Source organism: Musca domestica, unplaced genomic scaffold (genome assembly GCF_030504385.1).
Source record: "Musca domestica strain aabys unplaced genomic scaffold, Musca_domestica.polishedcontigs.V.1.1 57, whole genome shotgun sequence".
In the NCBI taxonomy this organism is placed as follows: Eukaryota; Metazoa; Arthropoda; class Insecta; order Diptera; family Muscidae; genus Musca; species Musca domestica.
The window spans coordinates 275,315-289,548 of NW_026712358.1; the positions used below are offsets into that span (position 1 = coordinate 275,315).

General features: G+C 36.3%; 1 protein-coding gene across 3 annotated transcripts in view; it reads left to right on the plus strand.

Moving 5' to 3' along the window:
- The first annotated feature begins 6,191 nt into the window (after positions 1 to 6,191).
- Positions 6,192 to 14,234, plus strand: part of LOC101896864 (rap1 GTPase-activating protein 1) — a 57,789-nt gene continuing 49,746 nt past the window's right edge. The window contains exon 1 of one of the 3 annotated variants that reach the window (XM_011298277.3): positions 6,192 to 6,533. In XM_011298277.3, coding sequence (XP_011296579.2) covers positions 6,304 to 6,533 — 230 coding nt within the window. In that variant the 5' untranslated portion in view covers positions 6,192 to 6,303. Of the gene's footprint in view, positions 6,534 to 11,997; positions 12,253 to 14,234 lie in introns of those variants that run through there. The other 2 variants (XM_005177518.4, XM_020034662.2) reach the window with 2 other exon arrangements.

Sequence of the window (14,234 nt, forward strand, 5' to 3'; positions counted from 1 at the left end):
ATATGTCATATGTCATTTATATCACACATACCACTCGCTCGGAACTTCCCCCTTAAAAAGGGGTCAACATTTTCAATAATCAGAACACAAGTCAAAATACATTTATATATTCGAGTCATTTCAGTTGTAATTCATAGCATTTCATTTATAATTCGAGAACTCCAATTGTAATTCGAATTATTCCATTTGAAATTCGTATAACAATGCTTGAACAATTGATGCTGTATCTTTTTGCAGATTTGTATTTATTGTTATGTTATTTCAAGACGAGCTGAACTGAAATTTGTAGAGAACAGGAGAGACTGTCACATACTCACCACTATGCGACACGTTTCGCCGTTGGCATGGTAGAAGAATACAGGTAGATGCATCAACGCTTTGGAGCATTGATGTGTCAAAAAAATTATTTTTTTTTTTCAAATATAAGTAGATTTTTATAGGTTTTCTTATACGACGTCATTCGGAGGTTATTATAATTCGCGTTTTTCAACAATTTTTACAAGTTTAAATAATTTTTCATTCAACATTTTTATTTTCAGAATTGGTTTGACAGTTTATTGTCCCAGCAGCTGTGTCGATGCGTCTACCTCTATTCTTCTACCATGGACAGGAAGTATTTAAGTTGTTGTGGGAAAAAAGCCCATCACCGCAGAAAACATACTTTGCTGTGAGGAAGTCTTGCTGGTAGAACTAGTGCCGAACATGGATTGTTCTTAAAACTGAAATAATTCGAATAACAAATGGGATTCTCGAAATACAAATAAAATATTTCGAATCATGTCTGAAAAAGTTGTAGTAGAAATGTCCTAAAATACAGCTGCATCTCCCACCAGTGCTGGAAATATTGAAAGTGTTTAACATAAAATACGTCGTTGTTAAAGTCGCTAGTACTATTTAATAGCTGTAGTACTCGTAAAGTATGATTTAAGAAAAATCATAACAAAAATCAGAAGTCTCGTTAGGTCGTGCATTGTCAGCCGGTATATCTTCGTTGGCAACTGTATGCAGCATCTATGCAATGTAGGACGAGATTCTTAAATACGGATGTCTTTCGTCGCATTCTATTTTAGATTTGAAATATTTTAAATTTTTATCTTTGCTTCCCGATTTTCTTTCAGTTATATCTTCTATCCACAATTTCAAATAAAATAATTTGTAATTTGACATTTCGAGTTCTGGGCGTATACAATCCCTCCAAATGAAAAAAAAAAAAAAAAAAAAAATTACAATTCAATTACTACAATGCCCTCTATATTTCTGTAAATTAAAGGTTTTGGCAGCAATTTCGAACCAAAGCATGTATATTTCCTGATTCGCGATATTCTAAAGGTGGCAGACACCGCTTTTCCTTTTGAAGTAGGCCTCTGTATATTCCCAGATATTAATTCAAATGAAACATTCCGCTGCTCCCATCCTTTGGCTTTATTTTTCAATCCATCCAAATAAGAAAGATTTTATCCTTTTCACGTCATCACAAAATGCACTGCACGCCGGCACTTTACTAATATTAGTCATTTATTTTGGTATATTTATTTTACCATAGAACAATAAGGTAGCTCTACCGCGCTTTTTTATTTTACCAAGCTCGATATAAATACAAATAAATAGCTATGCCATGGTAGAATAATACAGGTAACAGCAAGTGTTGTTGTACAAAAATCGTAACAAAACCACATACAAATTTGTTTTTGTACGTAATACAAGTGTCAGAGTTATATGTCCCAAAAATTAAACAAAATAATTAATTTTCAATAAATTATTTTAGTTTCAAAAATACACATTTTTGGAATTTGGATTATTAAATTTAAAATGCAGAAGAAGATCTCCTTCAAATTGAAACCAAACTGCATACACACATAAAGTTTTCTACATTCTGAAATTTTAGGAAACATGAAATATACAACTATGTTGCCTTTTTAACCGCGAAGAACGTTGTCGCACCATCGCAATAGACGTTTCGTTTAGTACAACGGCGATTTTTCTATTAGTATAAGCCAAAAAATATTCACATTGCCCTGCAGTGAAATTTTATTTTTAACAAGTAAAATAGTATCAGTCGGTTTTGCCGACAGATGTATACCCCCAGCCTTGAGTTATGAACGTGACAGATTTGGACTATATCGACTATGAACGCATATTTCCGAAAATGTGAACCTACATTTTCGGAAATATGCGTCAGGTAACAGATATAGCGGGCTGAAGTATTCCATTTTCATACTTCATCTAATACAGATAAAATATATTGGTATGTGCAAAATTTGAAGGAAATTGAACATTCGTATCCAATCTTATGCGAAATCATAAATTCCGACAAATTACATATTCATATCAGAATACTGGTTAAGAAAATATTAAGAAATATTTAGATAAAGCAAGTTGTTAAGAATCACCGACTTGTTTCGCAAGTTATGACAATTATAAGTTGGCAGATCTTGTTTGATGAAAATATTGAAAAGCTCCAATTCTGGATAAATTCGGATGTTAATTTTGCGTTTTATGAGCTTCGTGGATACTCAAAATTTTGATCCTTTGTGGGGGATATATTAGTTAGTAGAAATAATGGGACGTGTGTAATATGAAGAGATCCGGATGTTTATTTCCGATTTTTTCCTCGTTTCGATTATTCAAAACTGTCATCCTTTGTGTGGGAGGTACCAGAACGAATGGTCCGATTTCTACCATCTTTATAAAAGATCTTGCGTTTGTTTATTTCCGATTTTTTCCTCGTTTCGATTATTCAAAACTGTCATCCTTTGTGTGGGAGGTACCAGAACGAATGGTCCGATTTCTACCATCTTTATAAAAGATCTTGCGTTTATAAAAATATTAAGACGTGCTAATTCTGAATGGAATCGGATGTTAATTTAGTGTGTTAAGAGCTTGATGGATATTCAAAATTTCGACCTTTTGTGGGGGAGGTACTTGATGGAGTGGACCGATATTATCCATTTTTGCACCTGATCTAGAACTGACGTAAATATCAGGATTTGCAAAGTTAGAACAAAATCGGATTATCGATTCTCTTTCTGTGCAGAAAAAATATATTTTTTGAAAATCTCGATCATTTGTGTGGAAGGTACCAGAAGGAGTGGACCGATATATTCCATCTTAACACCAGACCTTGGGTTACATTAAATATTGGGATGTGTGAAATTTGAAGACAATCGGACTCTTGCATCAATTGTATGAGAGTTTTAATTATTAAAAATATTGACCCTTTGTTGGGGAGGTACCAGAAGGAGTGGGCCGATCTTGTCCATTTTCACACTTGACCTAGTACTGACGCAATTATTAAGATTTGCAAAGTTTAAGCAAAATCGGATTATCGTTTCTCTTTCTGTGCAAAAAATATATATTTTTTTCAAATTTCGACCATTTGTGGGGGAGGTACCAGAAGGAATGGACCGATATATTCCATCTTAACATCAGACCTTGGGTTAACATAAATATTGGCATGTGTGAAATTTGAAGACAATCGGACTCGTATATCAAATTTTATAAAATATGTAATTATTCAAAATTTTGACCATTTGTGGGGGAGGTACTTGATGGAGTAGACCGATATTGTCCATTTTCACACTTGACCTAGCACTGACTCAAATATTAAGATTTGCAAAGTTGGAGCAAAATCGGATTATCGTTTCTCTTTCTGTGCAAAAAATAATTTTTTTTGAAAATTTCGAACTTTTGTGGGGGAGGTACCAGAAGGAGTGAACCGATATTGCCCATCTCCGAACTCGATCTAAGTTTGACAAAAATATTACGATGTACCAAGTTTGGACCAAATCGGATACCCCCTTCGAGAGTTATCGTGCGCACCAGCCAGCCAGACAGACAGACGGACGAACGGACATCGCTAGATCGACTCCAAATGTTCTGAAACGGATTTGGTCCAAAGAGACCTAGGGTCTAAAACCGTTATTTCGACGATGTACCAAGTTTGGACCAAATCGGATACCCCCTTCGAGAGTTATCGTGCGCACCAGCCAGCCAGACAGACAGACAGACAGACGGACGGACATCGCTAGATCGACTCCAAATGTTCTGAAACGGATTTGGTCCAAAGAGACCTAGGGTCTAAAACCGTTATTTCGACTAGGCACGTTTTGACCGTATCAAATGATATATACCCTCTGTAGCCATATGGCTGAGGGTATAAAAATGGTATACCTATTGTTATTACTATAGAGTCAAATCAGCTGGGATTTGCTGCTACCTGTAATTATTATACCATGCGTCAACACGTGCAAGTGAATGCTCGAAAGTTCACCTGCACACTAACTTTCTACTCAGCTGACAATAATATTTTCTAGCCAGCGAGCTTTGTGAGGAACTTCATTTTTTCCAGTATTTTCAATACGGAAAAATGATTTTTGGACTATGATAGATTTACGCAGCGTGCTGTAAGTTATTTTCATTCGAATGGACGGAACATTTGCACTGTACACTAAAGCTCATACCTGACAGATAATGATAAAAATGTAATGACAGTTGTTTAAGTGGTATTTTCAATTTGTTGGTTTTGAAATAAGTTTTGGGGTATTACGTCATATATATGTTCCATAAACACATACAATACCCAGTGTGTAGCAATACAACGTGGTATGATATAAAGGCCTTTGGAACTAAGATTGGATTCGTTAGTAAAGGCACACATTCACAACAATTATCATATTTTTATACCCTCCACCATACTATGGAGGGCATATTTACCCTGTCATTCCGTTTGTAATGTAATTTGTAAAGCATTTATATTCCTGATCAGCGTAAAATTCTAAGTCGATTTAGCGATGACTGTCCGTCCATCTGTCTGTTGTAATCACGCTATCTTTCGAACGAATTGAGATAGAAGGCTAAAATTTTGCACACATGTTTATTTTACCAGTAGGTTGGTTAAGTTCGTAATTGGGTATTAGGTCCACGTTCTCGTATAGCCCACATATAACGGCACCTCTCGGTATTTTAATAATATTATAGTTGTTTCAAATTACGTATTTAGAGTTCGTAATGGGAACTACAATCTGTGACAGAAAATTGTCTAGGTCCAGGCCTTCGTATAGGCCCTTATATATCAGTACGTACCTCCCTACATTCGGTATTTTGAGGTGCAATACTCACCGAAATTGTTTGAGATGTCGTATTTGAAGTTCGTAATGGATGCTACAGCCTGTGACAGAAAATTGTCTACGCTGGTCCAGGTCCACGCACATCTACGATATAACGGTTCCTCCCTATAAACGAAATATTGATGTTTTTAGCTACATTATTAACCGTTTATTCGGTATTTTTAAGATTTTAACAGAATTTTTAACGGATTTTATTTTTTGAAAATTTCGGTCCGGCCGAGCTTGCTGCTTCTTAACCTGTTTTGGTTTCTCTATTTCAAAACTGCGACAGATCATTACACCATTCCATTGTTTAAAAAGACGGACATCATTAAACTTCTAGTCCAAGGCGGTCCAATTACTACATTTGGAGCAAAAATCGACAGGACTGACTCCCAATCTTTGAGTTAAATATGTTGAGAAGTACAGGGTTGCCCATATTCGACGGACCCATCTGGCATAGCCATAACTTTTGACAGAAATGTCTTATCGCTTAATGACATACCGCGTTTGAAGCGTCAGTCCGTCAGTCGAATATGGGCAACCCTGTATGGGTTTCTGGAAATTTTACCTAGGATATGGCCTTAACATGGTTTATGTCTTGTTTTCGTTAAGCACAAAATAGAAAAACTCATTTATTGTCAAAAGGGAATTTCGCAGCAATGTCAAGGTGAATTGTATATTTTTCCCCACAATAACAAATTTTGAAATGTAGGGGGTAGAGTTGTATTTTTTGAGAATTCGCCTTCTGGTCGACCTTATAATTGGGTCATGAATGGAAATTTCGATTCCGTTCAAACCTGTCATATCGTAATATCTTTATCGTAGAAGGCGAATTGTTATGTATTGGCAACCCTGTGCCGGCTCACGGAGACCGCATTGTGATATAAAAGCTCGCAGATTTTCTCACTGGCCCATGTCCTCTCGACATCTCCAAAGTATTCCGCATCGGTTTATCTTCCGCGAAGGAAACGTCAAACCAACTTCGATTATGAATAAGGCAGCGATTGTCGACGCTGGCTCTGTTCTCTCTGTGCATAATAGAACGATTGGCACCACAGGCCGCAATCAGTAATAATTCTTTTCTCTTGCTGTTCATATCAGCTCAGAAAGAGGGCGAAAGAAACGCAGCCGTTGCAATTTTACTTCTTTGAACTGTGACATTATTTGTGAATCGGTATTTTATGTACACTTCGTTATGACTTCGTACAACACGCTGTCACATTCCGATTACGATCAGCCAAATTCGGAGAACGTTACTACAAAGAGCGGTACGTTTCATCGCATGATCAAATATTGGCGTAACTCGCCAAGGACGGTGGGTGGTCTGAAGAAAAGTTCCAGCTTCATCGAATACCGGAAGCATCAATCGAATATGGTTTATCATCGTCTCGAGAGTTACGACGAGTCGAAATTGGCCAAGTTAAGGTAAGTGTCAAGAGTGAAATTTCCCTCCGTGTAATTATGGCTGCCGTACTATTCAGCAGCCATGATAAATAATAGCATCTATAAAAATATGCGAATGTGTCACTTCTATTTCGATGAAACCGAGCGATTAAAGAAATTGTGGCTTGTGTGTTGAAACTCTTGTTTCGTTCGAACGCCGTAAAATGAATCAAAACAGTCTTGGCATTAATCATCCATTTCATGTGTTTATTGTGGTTCCGAGATTATCCGATACAATAATACATCAAGGCATACATACACTCATTATTGCGCTGTAAATAAGTACTGCAAATAATAAATTCTACGAAGAGAAAACACTTCTCTCTTAATATAACCCCAAACAATTTGGAAGAAGTCTGAATATCTTTGGCCAAATCTGAATATCATCCCGGCTTCTGGTCGGAACGAGGAGTACCGCAAAGTACTAAAATTACATCAATGCCCAGAGGATTCAGAAGGGCTGGGATTTTGATACATATATATTTGATATATATATTTCAATTCACGAAATAAACACTAGTTGAAAAGAAAACATTAGATTGTGGACCCAATACTTTCGCACCCCTTAAGTTATAGTACCAAAGAACTTCGTCTTATTTTATCCATTTGGACTACTAGCGAGTCTAACTCATAATTATACCCTCATATGGCTAGAGAGGGAATTGTATATCATTTGATACGGCCAATATGTGCAATATCGGCGCACTCCTTCTGGGCCGATATATATATATATATATATATATATATATATATATATATATATATATATATATATATATATATATATATATATATATATATATATATATATATATATCGGCCCAGAAGGAGTGCGCCGATATTGCACTTATTGGCCGTATCAAATGATATACAATTCCCCCTCTAGCCATATGAGGGTATAATTATGAGTTAGACTCGCTAGTAGTCAAAATGGATAAAATAAGACGAAGTTCTTTGGTACTATAACTTAAGGGGTGCGAAAGTATTGGGTCCACAATCTAATGTTCTCTTTTCAACTAGTGTTTATTTCGTGAATTGTTGCACTTAACTCATGTCTGATTTGAAAGATAACAAGTAAAGTACTTTCAGTCGGTTTTGCCGACAGATGTATACCCTCAGCCTATGTTCAATTACTTAAATATATTTTGATGTGTGGTATAATTTTTCAAACTTTTGACCCTGAATAACCTAAATAAGTATGATATAAATATGGCGACGTGTCATGTTTGGCTATATCGTCTACTTTCTTCAATTTGTACGAAATATGCGATAATTTTTAGGAAATCTTAAAATGTGCATGGTAACTCATCCACAAAAGGTCACACTTTTCAATACTTTTATCTGTCATAACTTGTGAAACAAGTCTGCGATTCTTTACAACTTTTCATATCTCTCAACCTGAAACCTGAGATCGCATAAAATTGGATATAAATGTTATTTTTCTTGCCATTTTTCCTGTACCAATATTTTTATCTTAATAAGATGAAGTATGAAAATGGAATACTTCGGTCGACTAGAAGAAACGGTCTCTACCATCTTTATTAAAGATCTTGTGTTGATGAAAATATTCAGAAACGTTTTGGTTATTCAAAAAAAAAAAAAAAAATGATCCTTTGTAGGGGAGGTACCAGAAGGAAAGCTCCGATCTCTACCATCTTTATAATAGATCTTGTGTTGATGAAAATATTAATGAAAATATTCATGGATATTCAAAATTTTAACCCTTAGGGGGGGAGGTACCAGAAGGAGTGGGCCGATATCTTAGCCCCAGACCTTGAGTTAAAAAAAGTATTAATATGTGTGAAATTTGAAGACAATCAGACTCTTACATCACATTTTATAAGATTTATAACCATTCAAAATTTTGACCCCTTGTGGGGGAGGTACTTGATGGAGGTGACCGATATTTTCCATTTTCGCACCTGGCCTAGCACTAACGCAAATATTAATACTTGCAAAGTTTGTGCAAAATGGGATTATCGTTTCTTTTTCCGTGCAGAAAATATTTTTTGAAAATTTCGACCATTTGTGTGGGAGGTACCAGAAGAAGTGAACCAATACATTTCATTTTAACGCCAAACCTTGGGTTAATTAAAATATTGGGATATGTGAAATTTGAAGACAATCAGGCTCTTACATCACATTTTACAAGAGTTACAATTATTCAAAATTTTGACCCTTTGTGGGGAAAGTACCAGAAGGAGTAAACCGATATTATCCATTTTCGTACCTGACCTAGCACTGATGGAAATATTAGGATTTACAAAGTTGGAGCAAAATCGGATCATCCTTTCTCTTTCTGTGCAATAAAATATTTTCTTTTAAAAATTCGACATTTTGCCCATCTCCGAACTCGATCTATGTTTGACAAAAATATTACGATGTACCAAGTTTTGACCAAATCGGATACTCGTGCGCACTAGCCAGACAGACAGACGGACAGACATCGCTAGATCGACTCCAAATGTCCTGAAACGGATTTGATCCAAAAAGACCTAGGGTCTAAAACTGTTATTTCGACTAGGTACGTTTTGACCGTATCAAATGATATATACCCTCTCTAGCCATATGGCCATATGGAGGGTATAATTAGTATTATCGTTTCGCATATGGTTGTGTATAAACTTGACTTAAACGCTGGGAAATATTGCGACATTACTTTGAACATCAGAATATGTGCGAAAATTACGTACTGAATTTGAAAGAAGTAAATCATCGTCAACTCATTCTCATGCGAAATGCAGGTGCTAGACCTTTTTAAACATTTCATAGAGAGTAACTTCTCGTGTGCGAATTTTTCTTTTGGAATATTTACTTTAAGGATATGAAAAGTACCAAAAGGTAGAAAATTTCGATTCAGTATTATTATGAGCGATCAGTAAGCTTTTAAGTTTCCAATACGGCATTACATTAGGCTGTCATTTCGAAATTCGAAAATTATGGATGAGTAAAGTATTAATATATACACAATTCTACTCATTGTTATTGACCAATCAAACTTGTTTATTATGAAAAGTACCAAAAGGTAATAATAAGTACAGCATTGTTATTGCACCATCGATATAAGATATGCAATTATGCGTAATCATCAGTCATGGGTGGCAAGTAACGGGATTTTCGGAAATTGGCACTTTTCGGTTGAAAACATTATCAAAGGGTAGAAAATAGTACAGCAAATTATGCACCAAAGTCGCTCTGTGTCTATGTATGCGACAGGGTTTAAATACTATTTTCAGGTGACAGAGTCCTTTAGTTCGAAAGAAGCAAACAGACTTAAATACAAACAGGTTGATTGGGAATTTTATTCAATTGAGAATATTTTAATAGGTAAATGTTTTTTGTTCTATTTTTGTCATGGGTAATTCGTTTATCCCGAAAGATATTCCCTTTATAGCTCAGCGCTTGGTTAACATTGTATGTTCAGATGATATAGAGTTGTGTACTTTCGTACCACGGACACATTATGTTTACTTAGGTCCATTTACTTTGCGATGTCATGCTGTTACTTTCACTTCCGTCCATAGAGAGAAAACAACACCCAGAACATCTGTGTTTGCTTAGTCGAGAAATGTTTCTTCGACGCCAAGATCATGCCTTTTACCTACATGACCCATTATCCAAAATTGGGTGTCGGCAAATGCTAAAAGCAAAGTTTTATCGGCATACCAATTTTCAACACTGGAAGTTTACATGTATGTACATTTGTATTTGAGAGTGGGTGCAAGGAAGTTCTTGAAATTCTTTTGTAACTAAAATGGGCACTGCAACATTTATTTGCCTTTTTTGTCGAAATAAATCTTTAAATACATACCTTCTAAATAATATGGACCTTCATCCATCCAGTCTGGCATGTGTTGGAAACCATTAATGTCTGTTAGGTACCGAAAAGACTTTAATCATTAATTAAATATACCTTGATGCAATGAATTTATGAAAATTTCGGATGGGTGGGACTTCGCTAGATTCCAGTTTTCACAAATTTCAAATAAATTGTATTTATCTTTTTTAAAACGAGATGATAACTCACAACACAGCAATGTTTTTCATTTTCGAAGCCTGTCGAAGTCATACTTGCTGTGCTGTGAACATTTCACAGATACAGAACAGTCAAAGTATTTTGGTTATTATAGCAAAATTCAAAAGAGTCTCTCGCCCGATTACATTGTTGTTTTCCAACTATACAATGCCTGCAAGCATGGTGTAGTATGCACGCATACTTCTGAGATCTACGGTGCCTTCCAAATGAATGAGATATCCAAACATGGCATCACAACAGCAGCGTACATAATTACAAGAATGGAAGAAATTGGTACAACCCAAAGCTGCTAGAGTTCTTGCTTGATGTTGAACATCGTCACCTCGTTATCAACGCCACTTTTCTCCAGCCACAAAACAATGTGTCCCCACATGGCACATGGGAATGCAAAAAATGGAAACCATGATACCAACACAGAAAACACAACTTTATTATCAGTCGGCCCACAGCCTCGATGGGGTCTGAGGGGAGCAATTGTGCATTCTGGCAAAGAGAAAAGTCGTTTGAAACGAATGCAGCCAAAGAATAGCACGACAAAGAAAAATCGTATTCACTCTCTTGCTCTGCACCACAATCCACAAGAGAGTTTGCTCTGTCAGCAGAACAATGGGCGACAAAGTTCGTTCAAAACACAGCAGCAGAAATGGTTGTCATACAGTTGAACCGTTATCAGGTACAAACAAATAAATAAAGAATTCCTAAATTAGAACTGTTGGTTATGAATATATATACTTTATGGGGTCTATGAGGAATATTTAGGGATGTTACAAACGGAATGACAAAGTTAATATACCCCCCTTTCCAAGATGGGGAGGGAATAATAAGAATATCGGTTAATTTTTTTTTCGCAAATAATGACACGACAGAGTTTACATAGCATTTTAGCGCAAATGTAGGGCATCCTCAAACCAGCCTCGACCGACCCAACTGAGCAGTATTTCATTGTGGCTTGTCGTATGGGGGAGTGTGAGGAATTATTGTTGTGGTAAAAAAAGAGTTCTCTTCCCCAAAGAGAGCAGCACTTCCAAACAATTGTTCAAATAAAGCGAGAATTTCAGCGTTAATCCAAGTGACTGCCAGCTGTGGAATATAGGTCTTGTGTATACAAGTTTTTAATGTTGCCGATGTTTGTTCTGAGCGTGTTCGGGATTTTCTTTATTGATTCACATTCCTCAAGTAGCGCTTCAACCTCAAACAGAACATAACAAAGCAGCGATGCCGAAAATTGCCGGCCGACGAGCATTTGTGGAACATGTGTGAGTGTATGGCGTTGTTTGTTAAAGAGCGCACTGGGTATTTTCTCCGGACTCGGAATGTCTCTGAGCATGTGAGCATTGCTGTGTGTTGAGTTGTTGGATTGTCGACTGGTTGTGCTTTACATTTTGCGGTCGCACTTCCATTTCTCGCCTTAGTTCAATTTGATGAATCTAACGGCAACGGTCGCCGGTCGGTTAAATACGCGTCTGAAAATACAAAGTAGCCAAAAGAAAGCAATCAAAACACATCAGAAAAAAGTTCGCAGCCTCTTTTCTCAATGGGATCAACCCGTTCGAAATTTGCTAAAAAGGTGTGAAAGTCTAAGAATGTGTTTCCACTGGAACAACAGCCAGAATTAGTGTTAAAGAAAACAAGTGTTGTTGACAACAACAAAGCTGAAAAGCAAAAGTGCGTAAAAAATAACGGTTAACCAAGTGGCAAAACGAGAATTGCAGTTGCTTATTGACTGACTACTGCTGGCTGCCGGTGGCAATACGGCAGGAAATATCGGTTCGTCTGTTAGTTTCTGAGGTCGCGTTTTCGCCGTGCAGAAGTGTGTTTTTGACGTTTGTGAAAATGATACGCCATTAGTCGCTCGATTGGCCATTGAGAGAATTAAGTGTTGTACGGTGGTGTTGAGTCGCGCCGTGCGTGCTTGTTTCGCAATCGACTTGAGACGTGATTCGTTTTACAAAACAGCTACCTAAATAATTTTGAATTACAAATAAAATTAACTGACCTTTCTTAAAAAAAGCAAAGCCAACAACAGCAACAACAACGCCGCAATACAATTGACGTACGCTTAAACTCACACATGTGTTTGTTTGCAGAACCATAAACACGAGTGGCATTTCAATTGAGGGATTTTCTCTGCGTCATCCACACAAACATACCAGTTTATATTGTTTGCTATACACTCCAGTTCTGCTGCAGCGTAAATGAAATTTCGTCGAGAGCATTTGCATTTCGATGCTAGCTGCATCGACTGAAATGCAAACGCAAAATCGTCTGAAATGCACACCGAAGCGGACACTTGTGTACCTAAAATGTACGCGAACAACGGTTCTGACAAAACAATAGCCGTGAAAGTACCGTTGCATGGGGAGTGTATCAAAAAAAATATATATTCCAATTACAGGTGAAGCAGTTCGAAGTTGTTGATAAAACCTAAAATCGAGTGGTGTGTTTTATGGGGCTAAACTTGAACTAATCCTTTATAGCCGGTCTATCGTGATTTCAACTAGTTTCAACACGTATATAGTAGGTATTGCAGGCGGACTATCAAAATTTGAAGGGTTAAACATATCAATATTTCCAATCACCATTCCAGAACTGACTTATCTAATGTACCAAAATGACTCCAGAATAATATTGTAATAAATGAAAAAATAAACAACTAAAAAAAACTGTAAGTTCGGCCGAGCCGAACTTTGAATACCCTCCACCATTTGGAACAAATTTGGCAATTTTCAAAAATAAAATCCGTTAAAAATTCTGTTAAAATCTTAAAAATACCGAATGCAGCCGTATATTAGGGTCTATACGACGTGGATCTGCATAGGCAAATTTTGTCATATGCTATTACAATATTCAAATGCGAAACTTAAAAAAAAGCTGTTTATAATGTAGCTAAAATCATCAAAATACCGAATTTAGGGAGGTACCATTCGGGTTATAAAACGTGGACCTGCACAAACAATTTTCTGGCATAGGCTGTAGTATCCATTACGAACTTCAATAAAATCATCAAAATATCGAATACTGGGGGGTACCGTTATATGGGGGCTATTCGAAGACGTAGACCTGCACAGACAATTTTCCGTCATAGGCTGTAGTATTCATTACGAACTTCAAATACTAAATTTGAAATAGTTCCGTTTTATGTTGAAGTATCTATTACGAACTTCAAATACCAAATTTGAAACAATTCTGATAAAACTAAAACTATCAATTCTGATAAAACTCACTAAAATCATAAAAATACTGATCAGGAATATATATACTTTGTGGGGTCTAAAATGTATATTTCGAGGTGTTACAAACGGAATGACAAACTTAATATACCCTCCATACTATGGTGGAGGGTATGAAAACTCAAACAAGAATGAAAAAAGTTAAAAAAAACATAATTGCCAATTACACCTAATTTAATAAGTGTTTTGGCAATGCAATCTACATTCAAACAGATTTCAATCAGATGACCAATATTCATTGCTGGCCAGAGCGAAACATACCTACCTGAGGCATTTAAGTAAAATCAGCCAAATGTCATATGCTTTTATCTCCGCTATCTCTCTCAGCTATCTCTAATTAAGTCCAACAAGTGATTAGATTAGATTGTTGTTGGACATAACGTTTGCGCACATTCAATGACGAATTGTATTAACCTT